At 45.7% G+C, this 22410-nt stretch overlaps 1 protein-coding gene across 5 annotated transcripts in view; it reads left to right on the top strand.

Annotated features, from left to right (window-relative positions):
* Positions 1-2644: 2644 nt before the first annotated feature.
* SLC26A6 (solute carrier family 26 member 6) overlaps positions 2645-22410 on the top strand; it is a 39225-nt gene continuing 19459 nt past the window's right edge. For 2 of the 5 annotated variants that reach the window (XM_081321013.1, XM_081321016.1), the window contains exons 1-8: positions 2645-2834; positions 8646-8826; positions 10980-11119; positions 12371-12481; positions 13112-13287; positions 13895-14059; positions 14153-14305; positions 22023-22105. In XM_081321013.1, the coding sequence (XP_081177139.1) occupies positions 8690-8826; positions 10980-11119; positions 12371-12481; positions 13112-13287; positions 13895-14059; positions 14153-14305; positions 22023-22105 (965 nt within the window). In that variant the 5' untranslated portion in view covers positions 2645-2834; positions 8646-8689. Of the gene's footprint in view, positions 2835-7588; positions 7839-8645; positions 8827-10979; positions 11120-12370; positions 12482-13111; positions 13288-13894; positions 14060-14152; positions 14306-22022; positions 22106-22410 lie in introns of those variants that run through there. The other 3 variants (XM_081321014.1, XM_081321015.1, XM_081321017.1) reach the window with 3 other exon arrangements.

The following is a 22410-nucleotide window of genomic DNA, read 5'->3' on the forward strand; positions in this document are numbered from 1 at the left end:
CTTGGAGGGAAGCGAGAACGTGGCTGACCGTGGGGACCGGGTAAGCGTGCGGGTTCAGGGCGTGGTTCACCGAACACTTGTAGTCGACGCAGATCCTTATTTCCCCGTTGGATTTGAGGGGGGTTACAATAGGGGTTTCCCACTCCCCCCCGTCGACGGGCTCTAAGATTCCCTGTGCCACCAGCTTATCTAATTCGCGCTCGATTTTGTGTTTGAGTGCGAAGGGGACTCGCCGCGGCCGGACCCTAATGGGGGCAACGTTCGAGTTCAGCTTGAACACTATGGGGGGCCCTGTGTACTTGCCCAATGACCCGTCGAAAACGTCTGCGAACTCCCGGCAGACGGCCTCAACGGAGTCCCCCTGGATCCGATGGATCCCGGAGACGGTGATTCCCAGGGCCTCAAACCAGTCTAGCCTGACCAGACTGCCTCTGCGGCCCTCTACCACTACAACGTCCAGGTGCCCTTCACAACCCTTGAACCCCACCGAAACGGTGGCCTCCCCTTATACCTTGACCGGCGAATTCTGAAAATCGGTCAGGGTTAATTTTGTAGGCCGTAATTTAATCCGCTGCTTGCTACGGCTGGTTATGAAGTTAAGGGTCTCGTCTGAAATGATTGAGACCGCTGATCCAGAGTCAAGCTCCATGCTGCAAGGGACGCCTTGCAAGCGGATTGTTAATCTAATTTTGGGTTTGAGCAGCCGGCGGCTACCCGTGTGGTTAATGGCCAGCCGGCTCTCAACATAGCCAATTCGCATTTTGGTCGGGGCCCCAGTACCTTCGAACGGCGGTTCCTCCGGTTGCAGCTCGTGGATCTCCTCTCGGGGGCGGCGGCTATGACAGACCGTGGCTATGTGGCCTGTTTTCTTGCAGGCCCGACACGTGGCGGACCGGAACTTGCAGAGGCTGCGCACGTGGTTCCCACCACACCCTGCGCACCTCTGAGGGTTGGTGGCATTGCTGGGAGGCCTTGGCTTGTCTGGGCATCTGGCTCGCTGGTCGGGGGTCAACTTCCGCTGGAGGAGGTCGATGCTCTGGTCGTCCTCCTCTGTGGCGCTTTGCCAGTGGATGTTGGTCGCCTGGTTGCCGGACCTGGTTTCCTGGCATGCTTGGACGGCCCCGCAGGCCGCTTCGTGGGCTAGGATGGCGTCCTTGGCATCCTGGAGCGAAACCTCCTCTCTCTCGAACAGGCGCTCTTGCATCCACCTGTCCCGTAGCCGCTCCTCCAAATTCGAGAACCTGCAGGCGACAGCGGCTTCTCGTAGGGTGGCGAGGAAGTCAGCACCGGTCTCGTCAGGGCGCTGGTCCCTTTTCTCGAACTGCGACCGCACGGCCACCTTGGAGCGTCGGGGCTTGAAGTGTGCGTTGAGTCTGGCCACGAGGTCCCGGTACGCGACAGTGTTGATGGCTTCCTGGGGGAACAGGTTCACGGTGATCTCCAACAGCGCTGGCCCCCCGAGGCAAAGCAGGGCTGCAGCCTTCGCACCGTCCTCGGATATCTGGTTGAACCGCATGTACAGTTCAACGTGAGCCAGGTAGCGGGCCCAGGTCTCGGGATGGCGGGTGTTGAAATCGCGTGGTTGTCTGGCTCGTGCCATGGCAGTGCGGCTTGCGGTCTTGGTCGAGGTGCGGTGTGTGGTCTCGGTTGTGGATGCGGTGACTGGCGTGGTCCGGTCGGCTGACCCGGTCGGCTGGCGGTCGTGGGGGAGAAGGAAGGAAAATGCCTTTCCCTTCAGCTCACGGAGCGTTTCCCCAGTGACTTCAGCTCTTGGTCGGCAGCAATCCCATCCTCGTCGCCACTATTGTGTAGTGGGTCCGACGCAAGGAAGAGACGCCAGCCGGTGTGTGAGTTCAGCTCTTTATTAGAAGGGGGGTAGTGAAGTGGGGAATGAGGGCTACCTGGCCTCCTTACCTAGCCAGGTAAGCGGACAGCCAATGGGGTTGGCCCTAGGTTTCCCGCCAAAACTGGGTTTCCCGCCGAAACCGTCCAGGCCAATGCCCCCTGGTGGCTGTTGCTATGTAGGTGCCTGCATACATAACACTAACCCAACCTCATTCTGCTTCCAGGAGGGTGTTCTACTTTCCCTGCTCCTTTCCATTAGTTTCCACACAACAATTTTGCCAAATTGACACCCTTCAGATTTCAGAAAGATAGACCCTGTCCCTAGCAGCCTTCTGAATCAGAATGACTGTGATCCTGAATATTTACGACTTCTTTCTTTCATTCTTTCTAAGCAACCTTGAGTTTTCCCTGGTATGGGGGGGGAAGGTTTTATTCTGTCAGGTGATCCATCATTTTTCCTCCTCCCGCACTCTAAAGCTATGATTGGTCTTAATCCAAGCAAAGGTTGAGCATGGGGGGTCCTTGGTGTTCTCTGAGCTTGGTTGTTTTCCTGCAGTTGTTTCATTACTCATACTAGGTAACATCAGTGCTAGCGATGAGAAGCCCAGCCTATCCCTGATTAGGGGAAAGATTGTCTGGATGGCTCCTTCTGCCAAATGCACAGAGGGGTGGGGGTGGGGAGCTGGCAGTGTCTCAAGTTTGATCACCCTCATCCATCCATTTTGACTCTGATAAAGTCCCAGAGTCCTGGGCCAAATCATCAGCCAAGCCAGGGCTCTGATCCAAGAAGCACAACAGAAATGCCTCTGGAACCTCATCCAAGTGGAGAAGCAGCAGGACCAGTATAGCGGCACTAAAGCAAAGAGGGAGTGGCGTCTCAAAGATCACTGTCAAGGATTAATTCCGAGCCAAGCTCAGAAGCCCAGGGTTATAAAGCTGTCTGTCTGCAACATGTGTTATCAATTGAGCAGTTGTGTGACATCCATCAGGTAAGAGAGGGCAATCCCTACATTCCCTTACAAATTGCCCCTGAGAAAAGGTAGAGCCACAACTAACAGATTAAAAGTAGAAAACAGAAATAGTTCTGTTGGGGTAGTTGGGATGGTGGTAAAGAGTTGAGATGGAGGTAAGAATTTAGTAGCTTTTTGAGGGTTAAAAATTATCTTCATTTGAGTTTAGTAAAAGAAATGTTAAAAATTAATGCTATAAACCAGAACTTTGGGGCACTTGTCTCAAGAGCTGGAACTGACTCTAAAGCTTACTGTGATGCATACTTATGTTGAATGTTGTACAAGTGGGATTCACAAAATATTACAATCCAGATAATATTTGTAGCAAGCCATAGTCCCAGATGCTAAATTATTCCTGCTCCCATTCCCATTTTATTTTCATGCTTCCCTTGTACGTTTTAGTCATAATTCCTGACTTGTCAAGAATGTTTGTGCTACCGATCATAAACTTCTTTTCCTGAATATCAATTTGTCCTTTTGCAACTACTATGTGATTTAATTTATACCTGAATGAGGGGTGGGGATGTAAGATAGGATCTTCCTAAATTGTTGTTTAGCAATCTTAGTGAACTATATATATGTATACATGTTGGGTATACATTTCTGCCTTGGTAGCTGAGACATAGACCCAGTTTTCATCACAGAATTGAATAAGTCTTGTTCTGACTTTGTAGGATAAGCAACAATCCAGTATAAAAGGAATATTATTCTTCTTGGTGACTTTAGAACAATTATTGACCGTGAGAATTAAAATATTACAATATCCCAATTAAGGCAAAACTAAGGCATATTTAAGAGTTAGAAAGGTTTGCAAAATAATGAACAAGTTGCCAAGTTGCCAAACCCTTTTTCAGTCAATTGATTAAGAATAATCTGAAAATGAATGTTAAAAAAAGATTACATATGGCTGGTGTGCAAGCCATATCTCTAATGGATTACAGTTTTAGAGGAAAGTCTGTAAATATGAAAATTCAATCTGCTCAAATAACAAAAGTGTCAGGAATTTTTGGCTTCCAGGATTGAAGTAAGAAAATAATTGTAGGCTTCCATTTTTCAAACATAGACCCAGTTTTTAAAGTGAACATTGTTTCCAGTCAAAATCCTATCCCTTAGTGAAATATGTGGATGTTTTGGTGAGTGGAAACAAGAGATAGATCAATGGGCAATCTTACATTAAGAAAACTGGATCTAATTCCAGCTCTTGTATTAGATAAAAAGAATTTATTAGAAACCAAAAAAAGGGAAAATGCCCAAGGGTCTAGACAGTATGTACCCTCGGATAACATGGCCCCAGCATTTAAATCCACCTTCCATCTGTGAAGGGTCTTAGAAATTTGGTAAGAGCCTTGGTGGAGCAGTGGGCTAATGCCTCCTTAGGTAACACCAGCTACCTGCAATTAGTGCAGGTTCGCATCCCACCAGGCTCAAGGTTGACTCAGCCTTCCATCCTTCCGAGGTAGATAAAATGAGGACCCAGATTGTTGGGGGCAATAAGCTGACTTTGTAATAATGCTGATTGGGGGGCCCGAAAGCCCTAATAAGCAGGTATATACATAGAATGAAGGCTATTGCTAAGCACATTGGTTTGTGCTTAGATTGTAGGCCGCCCTGAGTCTTCGGAGAAGGCTGGGATATAAATGGGATTAAAAAAAAAATCTATGTGACGCAAAAAGCAAATAGCGGAGTGTTGACCATGAGATAGACAAGTGCAGAATGGGTAACAGCCTTAATGAGTCAACTATTGGAGTCAACAAAGCAGCAAGAGATAATGCATTTCCCACTTTTTGTAATAAGGATAAGCTCTGTAAAGCCCCAAGAGCAACCTGACAAGGAGTAGTTGGAGTGTGATGGTGCTTCTGACAACATGTAAAGACCTGCATTTTTATCAATGCAGCTGCAGACCTTTTGAGGAAGGGAGTTTGTTGATTTGCATTCATATTTAACAGAATTAAAAGCCATCCATGATTAGGCAATAACCAAAGGTATTTTAGTGAGAAAGGATAAAATCCTTTTTTTTCTCCTCTGGGAAAAAAAGAACAAAGACTGGAAGCAGATTTGTCTACTCTTGGCTGATAATTATGGGAAAAAAGAAAGGAGGGGAAAACCTCTTCATCAAACCATCTTCTGTTCCAGGGGTCTTCAAACTTGGCTCTTTTATGATTTGTGGACTTCAACTCCCAGAATTCCTCAGCCAGCATGTCTGGCTGAGGAATTCTGGGAGTTGAAGTCCACAAGGCATAAAAGGGCCAAGTTTGAAGACCCCTGTTCTATTCCTTTTAACATTTTTACTGATGCATGGGTGAGCAATTGACCCACTCATCTCCCAAATGTCTTTCATCATGTCCTAGAATCTCCAGCTTGCATAGAGAGGATTGAGCTGGGAAGTTTAACCTTATCATGTAACTCTGGAACTCATTTCCTGATGCAATCCAGGAGACGGTGACCTCCACCCAACACATAGAAGCCAATTAGAATGACTATGAAAACTTCCTTAAGACTGGCCCTGGGATAAGGCAGCAAATGGCTTAGGGATACAGAAAAAAATAGGTGGCAGAAACAGCTCTTAAAGGGAACAAGACCCAGATGCTATGACCTCCTTATAGGTAGGGTGAAATGGGTCAGGTGAAATGATTCTATAGGATGGCTTCCTCAATTAGATTTTGACATGTTCACAAGCATAATCAATATGTTTAAGTTGCCGAGAGGGAATACAGTAAAGTTCCTATGCACTAGCAGAATTATGGCAAGGATGTTCTTTTGGGAGGTTTTTTGCCTTATGGTTGCACTTTCAAAGGGAGATATTTTGCCTCTCTTAATATTCAAAATGATTTTTCTCCCCTGAGTTCTATGGTGTTTAGTCATATTGATTGCCCCCTTCTGGTTCCTGGATCTGGTCAAACTCCATGTATTTGCAGGAATGCATATCTAATGCATCGCAGCCTGGAAGGTAATAATTAATGAAGTCAGAATATTAACTGGGACACCACTTAGGATCCAATGATACAATTCTTTCTTTGCTTTTGGCAGAGGAATATCTCTCTTCCAAAGTTGATATTTGCTTCTGGTAGAATTCTGTATGTTTTCTGTGAGTGAAAAATGTCTCTCCAAACCAAACTCTTATTTCAAAATAGAGCTGTTCCCTTGGGTCTTCGGCAGAGCAGAAGAAAATAAAATGCCTTCCCTTGCCTACTCTGACCCCCCTCGCAATCAGGTTCCATCACTACCACCAGCACCAGCCCGGCAGCAGATGCTCACGGCATTAAGAACTGTTAGAAGAATTATTTTGCCTGCCTATTGTACTTCTTTTTTGTAGTTCCACTTACCTTGGTCCTGAAATGCTTGGGGAAATTTTGAAAACCACAATGGCTGAGAGCCCAGAGTCTACGCATATAGTCATTGGTCCTTTCTGCCAGGCCTTAATCTTCCTTTGGATGGCATTTAGCTTCCAGAAATTAGTCTGTTCTACCTACCTACCTCCAAACCAAGCCAAGCTCTAGCTCTGAGCACCAAAAGAAACCTCTTCCAATACATCTGGGCTGCCATATGGTGGGTGGTGTTCATGGTGGTGGGTCTTCATCTCAACCCTTAATAAGACATCCTGGTGTAAGACGATTGTTAAGTAAATTACAGCATGTGCCATATTTTATTCAACCAAAAACCTCTTCAGCTAGTGAGTTTAACATTAGTAAATCAGAATATCCTTGTCTACAGGCTACCAGATAAATGCATGAGTGTTCCTCTGCAATCATCTGTTGTAAAGTACACCTGAGAATTATTTCTGCTATAAACAGTACCCAACCTGATTGAAATAGACACTTTTTCTTTCCCAATCTTCTGTTTTAAAACAAGTTTTATGCTCCCAAGTGTAGCACAATGTACTACTCAAAATTATTTGTTACAGGGAGAAACGCTTTTATTCTATTCTTCACTGCAGATGAAATCTCTTATATGCATGCTAGTTGCTGTGACATGTGTTTATTTTGAAGTCTTCTTCTTCTTCTCCTTCCTTCCTTCCTTCCTTCCTTCCTTCCTTCCTTCCTCCTCCTCCTCCTCCTTTAAATATGAAGCAAGTGGAAGAAAGGAAGGAAGGCTGGCTCAAAGTGGCTACTCTGGAAAATTCTGCATCGCAAGACAATCTGCTTGCCTTCCTTGTTGCTTCCAGTTGTTTCTTAGGTCAACTTCAGAAATTCCAACCTGGGTTACAGTGAGTTGGGCCAGATTGAGCTCAGTCCAGATCATGGCTACTGCAAGATCTGATTGCTCATTTCTTTGCTCCTTGCCTTTCCCATCCATGTAGGGAAGGCAAGCCACATTGACTAGTTCCTGTATGGACTGGCCTACAGTGCCCTTCTTATTAGTCCATGCACCTTTTCTTTACTTTCCCAGATGCTTGCACACAAAGATGTTATCACGGCCCCTTGCTGCATTACCTGACAGTAAAACAGACTCTTATTTTCTCCCCCGCCCCTTTATTACAGCATTGTTGCTCTGTTGGCTACTGCTAAGTTTGTAAAGCCGCCCTGAGTCTTCGGTAAAAATAAAAATAATAATGATCAAAGCAACAGAATACTAGGTTGGTTGTTGTGGGGAAAATAAGAGGAAGAAAGAGCATTATGTATATTTGCTGTTTTGAGCGATTTATAAAAAATATCAAAAGTGGGATATAAACAAATAAAAATAACAGATTCTACTTTCCTTTTTATGATCCTCTGTAGGTCCAAGTGAACTCTGGGGCACAAAAGAGTTGGCAGTTAAGCTTTAGAGGAACAAAAGATGCAATGTCCCTAAGTTGCAATTTACAGAACGTATTTTTGTAAAATAAGAAAATAGAGGACATGGAAGTACAGGGGGTTGAAAGGCAAGGTGAACATGCCTCACCCAAGCTGGCAGAAACACAAAAGAGTGCCCATTGGGTGAGGAAAAGGTTGCAGTGACCGCTCAAAGAACAGGAGCCGGTGTGCCAAGCACTGCAGCCATTTGGAGGTGAGGCTGTCAGCAGAATGGAACAAAGACTCTTTTCTCCGAAGGGCTTGAGACAGCTGGGGTTAACCAAGGCCAGTTTTGAATCAGAGCTGAAAAACACAAGGCAGTGGCATTTACACTAAGCTGGAGACGGGAAAATGATGACATCACCCCTTCCTGGACTTAGGAAGATATAACTGGTTTCTACTGGCAATGGGCCAAGCTGCAAGCGAGGCTCAACCCTCTCTCTTCTTTCCTTTTAAAAACCTTTCTCCTCAGGAGCCATTTTATTTATATAGCTACTTGGATATCTACCAGTTGCTTTAAAACATACCTTAGAATTTTAAAATTTTGGGTTCTATTTTTTTTTAATGAGCCCTTTATTTAAAAAATTCAAGATAGAACTCAAGGACCCTGGTTTAATTTTTTTTTTAATTGGCAGAATACATTTATTATGCATTTTATTCATCTGATTAATTTATATTGCAATGCAAACTCTGGTTGTCTAAGATAAAATTTAAGAACTCAGAACAGAAAGTATCCATTTTTTAAAAAATAATAATAATAAAAATCACATTTTTATTCTGTGTTTAAAAACACATGGCTTTGTTAAAACATGCGGCTCTGTAAACACACACAAACATACATGGCTACAGTAAGCAACACCAGTCATCATTAAATTAATGTCCACCTTACAGCCTCCACAAACTTTCAACCTCCACGTTTTTAGGGCTTTTTGAGAACCCAGCAGGGATGGAGGTCAACCAGACCTTGGTCGTTCCACCTCTGGAACATTAGCGTCAGTGGTGCTTCTTCTTCTCTTCGTAGTCCCAAGGCTGAATCACAAAGCAGGTGGGATCACTGTGGCGGGCATGGAGGCAAACAGAGAGCCAGGCCACTCCAAGGCAGAAAGTGCAGGTGAAGCTCTGAGTGAATCTGAGCTAGAGAAGATCGGCCTGAGAAAACAGATTTCACGACTGTCACTTTCCACCAAGATCAGGAAAATAAGGTAAAGTATTGCTAATCCTTACTAGCGGTGTGAAGAATCAGGAAAGCATGTTTTAGATTAGGAAAAGATGGATGAGAAAGGGCCTTGGGAAACATAGGGAAAGTAAGCTGTTCCTTCCGAATGGCAGATGCTTGGAAGGAAATGATGACAGAATACAGATGGTCCTCGATTTACCACAGTTCATCTAGTGGCTGTTCAAAGTTACAAAAGCACTGAGAAAAGTGACTTGTGACTGTTTTTCACACTTATGACCGTTGTAGCATAGCCGCGGTCATGTAATAAAAAATTTGGAGGCTTGGCAACTGGCTCATATTTATGACGGCTGCAGTATCCTGGGGTCATGTGCTTTTACGACCCTCTGATAAGTAGACTCAATGGGGAAGTCAGATTCACTTAACAACTGTGTTATTAACTTAACAAACTGCAGTGATTCATTTAACAACTGTGGCAAGAAGGGTGGTAAAATGGGGCAAATTCACTTAACAGGTGTTTCGCTTAGCCACAGGAATGATGGGCTCAGTTATAGTGGTAAGTCGAGGACTACTTGTATTTCCCCTCTGGGGACAAGGAAAACACGTTGCCCTCAACTCCGAGTGAACAAAAGAACTATATGACAATGCTACAGCATATAAATGGTTTCCCATTCATGAAACTCTTTGATCTCTCTTTTATGTTTAGATATTTGTGCTATTACTAAGGTGAACCAAAAAAAAATCCCACCAATTCTCAAGACCTCCCTAATTTGGGGAAACCTGACAGTTTGTACAAACAGAAGCTATTTCCGGAACAGGTAGCTTGACCACGGAGTAGAGAAAACGGAAAACTGAACTTAGAGAGAAGTGTAAACATCATGGAAGAGGATATTGTTGACTGATTGAGAACAGGGAACTCCAATATGGTATTTCATGCTGCAACATTAGGTTCCAGGCTGTCCTCCCTAGAGAGTGTGCCTCAGAAAAGAATCACATGGCACATCCAAATATTCAGAGAGCTTGTATATGGGATTTTGGATCTATAGAAGATGTTTAGTGCCCTCTTGCAAGGCTTCTTCTGTCTGCAAACATTCAAACTTGTCAGATTTTTCTCATCCATTATATATACATGTGTGTGTGTGTGTGTATGTGTGCACCCAAAACAATATGCAATTTGTTTTACACAGTTAAAAAATAAATCTGAAACAATATAGAAAAAAGAAAGAAAAAGGTGTTTTAAAACAATAGAAAGAAAAAAAGAAAAAAACTACTTAAAGAAGTGACTTCGAACTTCTTTCTTGCAGTTACACCCAGATTTGAAAGCCTTTTCCCCCTTCTAAATTAGATAACATGGTTCCCTTGTCCACATATCCAACTCATATTAATCAGTAAATCAAGGTTATGTGGTAACTGCTCTCTCCCTCTACATTAAATAAGATAGTTTGGCCTGTTTTGCCTCAACCATCACTGCAGTTTTGTGTCTCTCCCAAAGGAACCTTCTGGTATTCCACAAAAGACAAAAGAAAGTAGCCTTGAAGAGGTAGACATTTCTTGACTTTCTTCATGTACTTCTTTACATTTTATTGGTGATACTTCATTGCTTCTCACTGCTGCCTAAAAGGTCTTGAAAAGAACATTGGATTTTGTGTGAAAAGATGAAGCTGCCAATGGTGGAAGTGTCCATATGGGCCAGGACCTGAAAACTAGCACTGCTCAGCTCTTTTCCTCCCCCCTCCTCACTTTTTAATGTGATTTTTGCGATAGTAGCTAACTATTTTTGCCAAACACTGGAGCAAAACCTTGCCTAACAGCTGCATGCTCTGTTGCACTTTTAATAAATAATAAAAGGGGGGGCAGAAAGGTTGTGGCCATTTGTTGCACACAACTAGTTAGCAGTAGGTGGAGCAGCTCCACCTCTGCTCTTAGCCATCAAAATGTTCAAAATTCCAATACTGCAACTCTGGAATTTGATCTTTTTACTGCGTCATAATGTGGCACAGCCATTGTGTTTTTTCTCCTTGAGTGCACATCTATGATAGATCCTGGGAGTGATGCACAAGTTTACCTCATGATTTATGGAACAGATTCCCAGTTCTCTCATTGTTCCACTTCCCTCAAGGTCCATGTAAATTGAAGAGCCTGCTTTCCTCTTGCAAAGGCCTTTGTCCACCTCTTTTCCAGATGCTCAGGATCAATCGCAAAGAACTTGCTATTTCGGTTCCTGCCCATCCTTAGATGGTTGCCACGCTACCCAGTCAAAGAATGGTTACTAGGGGACATCACCTCAGGATTCAGTGTGGCAGTTATGCATCTCCCACAGGGTATGTTATCTGAGATCTTCTTGTGAGTCCTGGGATCTCGAGAAAATAAAATATCCTCTAACCAATTATCGGTCCTGCACACATCTGAGAGGAGAACAAGAGTTGTATAAGTAACCTTGCTGTGTTATTACCATCTGCTTTTCAAAACACCACTTGCCCCTTTCTGCTTATTTATTTATCAGAGAGAGGTTCTGGGCAGTGTACAATATAATCAATAAAATTAACATTCAGATCAGAATAATTTAAGATTAAAAAGTTTAGAATTATACAAATATAAAATTACAAAATTCCAAGATGGGGGATTAGCAGTTGTTAATACAGGTGTGGGGGGGTTGTCATGGGTCCAGCCAACCCCATGGCTGTGTGGTCCCCCATGCAAGGCTGCACAGCCAGATTTTGACCCCTTTGCGAAAGGCTAGGAAATTGGGGGCTTTAGTGGCCAGATGTCCCACAAAGAAGGGGCAATGGCACAGAAGTCCCTCTTCCTTGATCCAGCCAGTTGGAATTCTCTGACTGATGAGTTCTCTTCCTCTGGACTGGACTTTCCCAAATAACTTTGGATGCTAAAGCTATAGTAATCAATGAATGCTAAGTAGAAATAGGCACAGAAAAGAAGTTGGAAAGCTGTAGCCTGGCCCTGCTAAATTTCACTGTCAAAAATCAATAATAATATGATTGACTTCAGCAGGATGAACTTAGCTTGGTTTTTATAGAAATTGTAGGGAGCCTCTGGACACAAACCTTCACACATCATGCCATCTTAAATGCTTACTATCTTAAATGTCTACTTAAATGTCTACTGTCAAAACTTGAATACTTCTAAATTTCCACATTGAGATTTGGGCTATTTGCAAGAGGCTTTTTAAGGATGAAAATGAGGGCAATTTCCTTTCCAGAGGTTTTCTGTTCTCATTTCTACAATTAATCACACTAGATCTACACCAGACCTGATAAACCTGGAAGTCCCAACCTTCCTTAGTCTTCTGGTAAGGACTCCTGTAGCTTCCCAGGTGGTTATAGAATCAAATTGTAGCTCATTATCCTAGGAGAACGTCCATTTCTTCTGTAGGAAAACCTACTGAAAATCTGCCTTGGTTTTTGCATCATTATGCTTTGAAAGAATGGAAATGAGTTGCTTAAGGGAAAAATCCTTGACAAAAAGTGCTTGACGGGAGAACAAAACTAGAATAAGTGAAATAGAAATGAAGTGTTAATGACATGTGTGGTAACTTCCACTTCTATTTCTCCAAGGTTTGGCATATGCACTCCTAGCAGGGCTGCCTCCAGTCCATGGTTTGTATTCGGCCTTCTATCCAGTTCTGCTGTATATCTTTTTTGGGACATCGAGACACATCTCTGTTGGTAAGCAGAGAATGCTAATTTAGATGCCTGCTGGGATCACATTTACTAGAGGCAGAACACCAATGGCACCACCAGTGATGGATCATAGGACTAGAATTCATAAGTTTGGGAAGCCCCCAAAAGACTTGTGGAAAGAGTATCAAAGAAAGCACTTATTTGAACAACTGGAAACCGTAACTGCACGGACATCCTTTTTAGACTCCATTTTTTAAATGTGCTGCATTTTCCAATTGGCTGGCGCAGTACTTTTTCCAAGTTAAGCAGAAAATATTTTGCAAGGAGAAGAGCAGTAGAGGGAAAGTGAGGAGAGCCAGCAACAGCAGGAAGAAGAAGGGGGGGGGGGTTGAAACAAATGATAGCCCAGAAGGAAGATGAAACAGCAGGACCTTCAAAGTGCTTTGTTTCCCCCGCCCCCTTAAATTTGGCAGTACCTAAACATAATACTGGATAGTACATCTCTATTAACACATTTTGCAGCACAGATTTATTTATTCGCCCAATGGATATATGCTTCTTGTATCATATTATGTTTATTAACATGGTCTAGGAAAATAGACATCCTTTCAAAAAACATTTGAATCAGAAGAAGAGATAAAAAGGTTCTCTCAAACCTTGGGTGTCTTCCCACAGGTCCATTTGCTGTCATTTCTGTGATGTTAGGAAGTATGACAGAGTCACTAGAACCAAATGGAAAATATCTGGAAGTGATCATTGGCACCAATAAAACATTTGTCAATGAAACCAGGAGGGATGCAGCCCGAATAGAGCTGGTAGCTGCAGTCACCTGCTTAGTGGGTCTATTCCAGGTAAGAGGGAGATAAACATGCAGTAAAAACCTGGTTGCGTAAGCTGAATCAATACCTAAAATCTGAAAATAAGAAATATTGAATTTGCTTTATTTCTGAGGCTGAAAGGGTTGGTCTTACTATTATTAGGCAGGATGAGATAGCTGTAGTTAATGTGGACAGTGACGTGGATAAGTTGGAAGGCAGTTATTTGCAGAGCAAATAAACAAAAGATGAGGGAGCCAACAGGAAAAAAAGAAAAGAATGAACAGGGAAGCTGTAGGGTGCATATGCAGAGAATTGTAAGGAATGAAAAATGCCATCTCCTGCATAGTTAATAAGTGTGTGTTCTAAGGGCTGCTGATCGCCCATTGTGAGTGACTGAGTAGGTGCTTCCTGCTAAATAAACAGTCTGTAACTGAATTTAAAAATAGCTTGATCCCAGGGAGCGCAATGGCTTCCAAATTATTGAAAGTTGGGCTTTCCTGCTTAGCAATAGTTAAGCATTTGTTCTGCTTTCTTGGTCATTAGCTCTCTGGGCTAATGATGACTTAAGAAAAATGCTCTAGAAAATCCTGGGAGAGTTTTGGTTTCCGCAGGTGTAACTTCACCAATGATCTGTTTTTAGGTTACCCTTGGCCTGCTGCAGTTTGGATTTCTGGCCACCTATCTTTCGGAGCCCTTGGTGCGAGGCTACACCACAGCTGCTGCTGTCCACGTGCTGGTTTCCCAGCTAAAATATGTCTTTGGAATCAGCGTGGAAGAGAAATCTGTGCCGTTGTCACTGATCCATGTAAGCACAGGTAGACACCCAGAAGTTGTGCTTTCATCAGTTTTCGTGTGTCTTCAAATTATAACTTCCTCTATCTTGTTATTTTCCCCACAGACTTTTGTGGAGATTTGCTCAAAATTACCTGTAACTCACACTGGTAGTATGGTCACTGCCTTGATCTCCATGGTTGCCCTTTTGCTCATTAAGCTACTCAATGACAAATTTGATAAGAAGCTTCCAGCACCTATCCCCATTGAACTCCTCACGGTAACGTATTGGGTGATTGCAAAGTCGCGTGGTTGAACGGAGAGACGGACACTTGAGCTGGGTAGTATTTCTTCATTGAGTCAGAAAATGAAGCTGGAGCAAAGGGGTTACCTGGCGTCTTTTTATACCTGCCCAGGTGAATGGTGACCAATAGATTTAAACCTGGGCTTCCCGCCAGTGCAGGTGGCCAATGGATTTAAACCCTGGCTTCCCGCCAGAGCTGACCATGCCCTGGGGCTGTCAACGACTCGCCCTATTCAGGCTTTCCCGCCAAAGCGGTTATAGCCTGGAGCTGTCCAGCCCCCTGCTGTGCTGACATTTCCGTGTATGCTTTAAAGGCATACACTACACCCCTTCCCCCATAGTGAGGAATTACCCTCTGTCATTCTGTCTCCATAACTATATACACTTATTTACACTATACACAAATTTTACATATACAAGAGTTTACAATGTTATCCCTCGGTTGCTACTCCACCCCCCTAAGAACGCACATAGTCTGCGAGGTAGCTTGGAACCTTGTGTGGCCTGCTTGATCTTCTTGGGACTGGTTCACCTGGTGGTGTGCTGCTATGTCTAGGCTCTCTTCCTTGTTGTGAATGTTGTGGTGGATTGTGGTGTGTGTGTGTGTGTGTGTGTGTGTTGCGGTGCCCGGGTTTTGTGTTCTGCTGGGTTCTGGTGACTGCCTGGTTTCTCTGTCAGTATCCTGCCTGGGGTGGGGTTGCCACTGTGCCCCTCTGGTAATCCTCCTGGGTGTTTGCATTTGTGTTTGTGTTGGCTCTTCCTCCTCCGCCCCCAGTGTGTCCTCTATAACCCTTTCAGGAGCCCTTTTCCTCAGCTGATCCAGGTGCCTTTTCCAAAGGAGTCCCCCCTCCACCCTTACTCTGTAGGAAAGGGGTCCTGTTTGCTCTAATATCTCCCCTGGCACCCATGGATGACCTGTGCTATAGTTCCTAGCCCAGATGGGGTCTCCTGTGTTGAAGCTTGTTTTGATGTTGGGGGTCCCGGCGTCTGCTGCTACCCTGTCTGGGTGAAGCCTGTCCAAAGTTGTTATGAGGCGTCTGCCCCATCTGAGTTCCGCTGGACTTTTGCCTGTGGCGGTGCAGGGTGTTGCATGTTGGTGTAGGAGGAATGTGGCTAGTCTTTGTTTCCAATTTCCCTGTACTATGCGCTTGAGGGCATCCTTTGTCGTCCGCACAAATCGTTCTGCCAATCCGTTACTGGCAGGGTGGAAGGGAGCTGAAGTGGCGTGCCTAAATCCCAAGGTCCTCAGGAACACCTGGAAATCCGAGGAGGTAAATTGTGTTCCATTATCTGACACGATTACATCAGGCAGACCATGTGTAGCAAACATCCCCCTCAATGCTTGAATGGTTCCTGCTGAGGTCATGTTGCCCACAGGCACCACCTCCAGCCATTTAGAATGGCTGTCTACTGCAACCAGAAATGTGTGGCCCTGGAATGGGCCTGCATAGTCTATATGCACTCTGGACCATGGTGAGTGTGTCTCCTCCCACTTGTGGACTGGTGCGTGTGGTTGTTCTGGCCATGTCCTCTGGCATGTGTAACACCCCGCTACTAGTTCTTCTATCTCCTTGTCCAACCCTGGCCACCACAGGTAGCTCCTTGCCAGGGCCTTCATTCTTACTATCCCTGGGTGGCCTTCGTGTAATGACTGGAGGACTCTTTCTCTGAGCCTCGTGGGAATGATGACTCTACTTCCCCACAAGAGGCATCCCTTGTGTGTGGACAGTTCATGCCTTCTGGAGAAGTAAGCAATGAACTCTTGCCCTGGTGATTTGTCCTGCCACCCACTGCTCACCCATGATTGTACCTTTCTCAGAACCTTGTCCTTGGGGGTCTCTGTGGCTATGTCCCTTGCGTTGAGGGGGCATTCTGGCAGTTCCTGTATTGCCAGTATTTGGACAGCCGGTGCTGGGTCTGGCTCAGTGTCCCTTAGGGGAAGTCTGCTGAGGCCATCGGCGTGCCCCATCTCTTTGCCTGGCCTGTGTACCAGTTTGCATGAGTATGCGGATAGGAATATGGACCAGCGTAACATCCGGGGTGACAGGATCTGTGGTGTCTGCTTCTCTGTTGTAAATAACCCTAATAATGGCTTATGGTCTGTATAAATTAGAAATTCCCTACCATAAAGGTAGTCATGAAATTTCTTTACCACAGCAACCACTGCCAGTGCCTCCTTGTCTATCTGGGCATAGTTCCGCTCTGCAGCTGACAGGGTCCTGGAGTAGTAGGCGATGGGGGTCTGAGTTCCATCCTCCCTTAAATGGCTGAGAACTGCCCCAATCCCATAAGGGGATGCATCGCAAGCAAGGCAGATTGGCTGGTCCTCCCTGAAGTGGGTGACTGTGGCATTGCCTGCTAACAGGTTCTTCAGTGATTTGAATGCGTTAGCATGTTTGTCAGTCCAGTCCCAGGATGCTTGCTTGTCAAGCAGCCTGTGTAGGGGTTCAGCAATTGTGGCCTTGTGTGGCAGGAATGCGTGGTAAAAATTGAGGAGGCCCAGGAATGCCTGCAACTCAGACTTGTTTTGGGGTGTAGGGGCTTCTTTGATTGTCCTGACTTTGGATGCAGATGGGTGGATGCCTTGAGCATCGATCCTGAACCCCAGGAACTCTGTCTCAGTTACCCCAATCTTGCATTTCTCCCTTTTGAGCTTCAACCCTGCACCCCTGAACCTCTCGAGTACTGCCTTCAAATGGTCTGCCAGGACGTCCTCGGAGCTGGCTGCGATCAGGACGTCATCGAAATAAGGGCAAACCCCTGGTATTCCCTTGAGAGTCCTTTCCATCACCTCCTGGAATATTCCAGGAGCCACACTGACCCCAAACTGCAACCGGTCTACCCGGAACGCCCCCTTGTGTGTGATGATTGTTTGTGCTCTAGCAGCCCCTGGGTCTACCGGCAGCTGCTGATAAGCTTAGGCAAGATACAGTTTAGCGAACACCGACCCGCCTTGCAGGGATGCCAGGATGCTGCTGACCGCGGGAACCGGGTAGGAATGGGCACTCAAAGCTCGGTTAATGGTCCCCTTATAGTCGGCGCAAATTCTAATTTCGCCGTTTGCCTTGAGCGGCGTTGCGATGGGGGTTTCCCATTCCGCTCCATCGACTGGCGTTAGCACCCCCTGGTCTACCAGTTTATCCAATTCCCGCTCTATCTTATGTTTCAGCGTGAACGGAACCCTCCTAGCCTTCATTCTTATGGGTTGCACCTGGGGGTCTAACTTAAATGAGATTGGGGGACCTGTGTACCTTCCCAGCTGCCCGTCGAACACGTCCACAAAATCCTTGCAGACGGCTTCAAGGGAAAGGCAGCTCCGCGTCTGGTGAATCCCCGTGATTCCGATGTCCAGCGTGTTGAACCACCCTAACCCCACAAGGCTGGTCCGCTGGCCCTCGACGACCAGTACACCTAATTTGCCCTCAAACCCCTTGTACTGAACCCTCACCGCCTCCCCCCGGACGTTAATGGGTGAATTTTGAAAATCAGAGAGGGTCAGTCTGGATGGCCTCAAAGGAACCCGTTGGCCGCTCCGCTTGCAAATCTCCTTAAACGTTCTGGCGGAGATGATGGACACGGCTGACCCTGAGTCCAGCTCCATCGTGCAGGGGACCCCTTGCAGCTTCATCCTCAGTTTTATTTTTGGGGTTAGTGCCGCAGGGGCCCCTGTTAGAAAAACGTCCCGCCGTCCGGCTGACCGTCAGTCCCGGCAACCGCTCCCCGGTACCTGTAGCGAACTGGAACTCTGCCTCCACCTCGTGTAGGCTACCCCGCTGCTTGCTCCTGCAGACCGCCGCGATGTGCCCGGTTTTCCCGCATGCCCGACACTTCGCCGACTTGAAACGGCAGATAGACCAGGGATGCTGTCCTCCGCAGCTGGCGCAACGGGTAGACCGGGAGCTGTTCGCGCCGCAGCCGGAACACTAGGTAGACCTGGGTTGTCCGCAGCCGCTGTGCTGGGTAGACCGGGGGCCGCAACCGCAATGCTGGGTAGACCAGGGCCGATTCGCGTTGTAGCCGTGGAGTTGGGTAGACCGGGGCCCGTTCGCTCCGCACCTGCACTCCTGGCCTCTTGCATCTGCCGCGGCTGGTCTCGGCTCCCTCACGTTGTCTCGTTTGGAGGTGATGGGTTGCTGTTGTCGGTGGATGGCGTCCACTTCCAACTCTGCCCCATCTGCGTCGCTGCAACCGCTCAACTGGTGGATGGATCCACCTTCCCTCGTGTCGGACTCCTCGGACGCGTCCCAGGCTAGGAATTCCTCTTGGACATCCCTCAGGGTCAACTTCTGCTTTGCAAAAATTTTCTGGTGCAGCTTCCTGTCCCTCAACCCACAGATGATCCGATCGCGCAGCCGGATCTCTAAATTCTCAAAATTACAGAGGCGAGCTGCCTGCCTCAGGGCTGCCATGTATTGCTTGGCGGACTCACCCGGCCACTGGTCCCGCTTCTCGAAACGATACCGCCAGGCGATCTCGGACGTCTCGGGCTTGAAGTGCTCGGTCAGTTTTGCCAGCAACTCGTTGTACCCGACGGAGTGGATTTCGTCGGGAGCGCAGAGACCGACTGCCAGCTGGTACGTTTCCGTGCCGCAGCTGCAGAGTAGCACCGCCGCTCTGTGCCGGTCATCTTTCACCCCGTTTGCCCGTAGGTAGCACTCGAGCTGCCCCACGAAGACTTCCCACTCCTCTGGGCGGTTGCTATGGAAAAGGGGATACTGACCCAGTTGTGCCATTCCACCGTCTCGGTCGTCCTGCATCTTGGTCTGGGGCTACCGATTGGATTCCGTCCGCGGCTAGCGTTGTCCGGTGCAGGATCCCACCCTCGTCGCCAGTGCAAAGTCGCGTGGTTGAACGGAGAGACGGACACTTGAGCTGGGTAGTATTTCTTTATTGAGTCAGAAATGAAGCTGGAGCAAAGGGGTTACCTGGCGTCTCTTTATACCTGCCCAGGTGAATGGTGACCAATAGATTTAAACCTGGGCTTCCTGCCAGTGCAGGTGGCCAATGGATTTAAACCCTGGCTTCCCGCCAGAGCTGACCATGCCCTGGGGCTGTCAACGACTCGCCCTATTCAGGCTTTCCCACCAAAGCGGTTATAGCCTGGAGCTGTCCAGCCCCCTGCTGTGCTGACATTTCCGTGTATGCTTTAAAGAAAGGCATACACTACAGTGATGCTCTAAGAATATTGGCTTCCTTGGGTTTTTTCTTAAAATGACAGTGGGAAAACAATATAACCAGTAGTGCAGAAGTCATGACATAATCTGTTAAATCTGTTAAAATTATTTATTTATTTGTTTTTTATTTATTTTATTTATTGAACTTATATACCGCCCTTCTCCCGTGGGACTCAGGGTGGTTCACAAGGTAATTAAAATAACACTACAAATACAAAAAGTTAATAACAATTAAAATAATTAAATTATCCTTGAGTAAAATATAAAATGCCTATAGCTCCAATTAAAACCCAATTATAATAGGTTAAAATTAAAATTCACAGTCCTGGCCGGAAAGCTCAAAGAGCCAGGTCTTCAGGTCCCGGCAGAACGAACGAAGATCAGGGGCAGTCCTGAGCTCTACTGGTTCCAAAGGGCAGGCGCACCCACAGAGAAGGCCCTCCCCCTGGGTGTTACCCGCCGGCAGTCTTTTGCCGGCCGCACCTTGAGAAGGCCCTCCCTGTGGGAGCGCACAGGACGAAGGGAACTTGATGCCGGCAGCAGGTGTTCCCTCAGATATCCCGGACCCACGCCATTTAGGGCTTTATAGGTCATCACCAGCACCTTGAATCTCACCCGGAGGGCAACCGGAAGCCAATGCAACTCGCGGAGCAGAGGTGTTACATGGGTGTATCGGGAAGCCCCCATCACAACTCGCGCAGCTGCATTCTGCACCAGCTGAAGCCTCCGAGTGGTCCTCAAGGGCAGCCCCATGTAGAGAGCGTTGCAATAGTCTAACCGGGAGGTCACGAGAGCATGAGTGACTGTGCGCAAGGCATCTCGGTCCAGATAGGGCCGCAACTGGCGCACCAGGCGAACCTGGGCAAAGGCCCCCCTGGTCACGGCTCCTATATGATCTTCAAAACTAAGCCACGAATCCAGGAGGACACCCAAATTACAAGAGAAAAACTAACTAGCATATTATCCCCAAATACCCCACAAAAATCTAATTATTCAAACAAGATGAAAACTTGGAAGAAATAAAATTATTGGCATTGTACTCAGCGGAAGGTGAATATTAGGGTCTTTATAAGGAAAATGCACCATAGTTTGGCTGCCACTAGCCTAAAAGGTTACGTCTAATGTGATTTATACAGCTACCCATTTCACAACTGCAACATGACATATATTCAATAGAATGAAGAATGAAGAATTAAAATATTTTACTCTTTAGCCATGTGTTTAATAATTGTCCCCTACTGCCACGTAAAAGGTACAGTTGAAAAATGATGTTAAGTCTTTTGGTAGCCACAAGTGGGCCTGGTTCTCACTTTCTACACGTCTGCTCTAGATATGAATTTCCATGCCAGGATCCAGAAGCCTTCCTGATACTTTTCTAGATTCTCTTTGGGAAAAATGTAAATGGCTGGGATGATTTTTCAACTGGAGTTTAAAAAAAAGAGAGAGCAATCATTGGAAGGAATTTGTTTCCAAGCAATTCTGGGAAGGAATTAGAATTAGTTTCATCCCTTCTATTACTTTGTGGTAGAGAGGAATAAGAATTTTATTCTGTTTCCTAAGAAGAAATAAACTCTCTTCATTGAAATGAAGATTTTATTTTTAAAGAAACAAACGCAGAAGAAATGGAAAGAGTTGGAAACAAAGTGTTTAGAGAGCTTGTTCTTAAAACCTGGGTCTCAATTCCTGAGCATTCAGCTGTGCTTGATTTTAATCAAAACATCGAGGATTTTGGCGAGCTGCCATCTTGCTGAACCGTCTGCTGCTAAAAATAAGAGACTGGCAGTTAATTAATTGCTGCCGGCGTCGACTTCCCTCCGCCCTGTGCGTTCCCACAGAGAGGGCCTCCTCAGGGTGCCTCCGGTCAGAGAATGCCGGCTGGTGGCCCCCAGGGGGAGGGCCTTCTCTGTGGGTGCCCCAGCTTTATGGAACCAACTGCCGGTTGAGCTCCGGACGGCACTGGATCTTCGCTCCTTCCGGCGCGGGCTAAAGACCCATTTATTTGAACAAGCTGGCCTGGCCTGATGGGGGAACGTTAGGGTTTTAATGGGTTTTATATTGTGATTGTTTTAATTGGGCAATTATTTAATCCTTTTTTAACTTTTGTATTTCTATTTATATGCCCTGTTCACCGCCCTGAGTCCTCCGGGAGAAGGGCGGTATATAAATTTAATAAATAATAATAATAATAATAATAATAATAATAATAATAATAATAATAATAATAATAATAATAATAATAATAATGTCATTTAGTTTAGGTAATTTCCTCTGTTAAAAACATCTTGGGTTCTTTTAAAAAGAGTATATAAATTGGTAAATTGTTGTCATGAAAAAAACCCCAAACATAATTCTATTTTGTTACAATAATAATAACAACAAAACATCATTGGCATTAACCAATTCATCATCAGTCAATTGCAAAAGGCAGTTTTACTCAGAACAGCTTCCTTCATCTGTGCCATTCCTGAGTATCATTAAATTACTGAAGAATATTTTGCCTCCCTGCCTTTTTTTTTCAGATTATTGTCTCCACGGCAATCTGCTATGGTGCCAGCCTGAACAACAAATTTGGGATTAGTGTTGTGGGTGATATTCCTAAGGGGTAAGTGTTTCATGCTGCTTTCCCAAATCCACTGGTCTCAGAGCCATAATATGTCAGATTAATTGATTTCATTTGGACTGCACAAAATGGAGGTTCTCTTCCTGTTTGCTGAATATCCAGGACATAGCACATAAGCTATATATACTGTGTATATATGTGTTATATGTGTGTATGGGTAGATATATACTTTCTTTTGAGAGCAGGCAACAGAATTTTATTTTTAATGTGGTCCAGTGTGCTCACAGAAAAAAATGACAATAAAGATTATCTTGTTTTGTCTTAATTTCCCAGCCCTGGGAAATCAC

Source organism: Vipera berus (genome assembly GCF_964194415.1).
Source record: "Vipera berus genome assembly, chromosome: 2".
NCBI lineage: Eukaryota > Metazoa > Chordata > Lepidosauria > Squamata > Viperidae > Vipera > Vipera berus.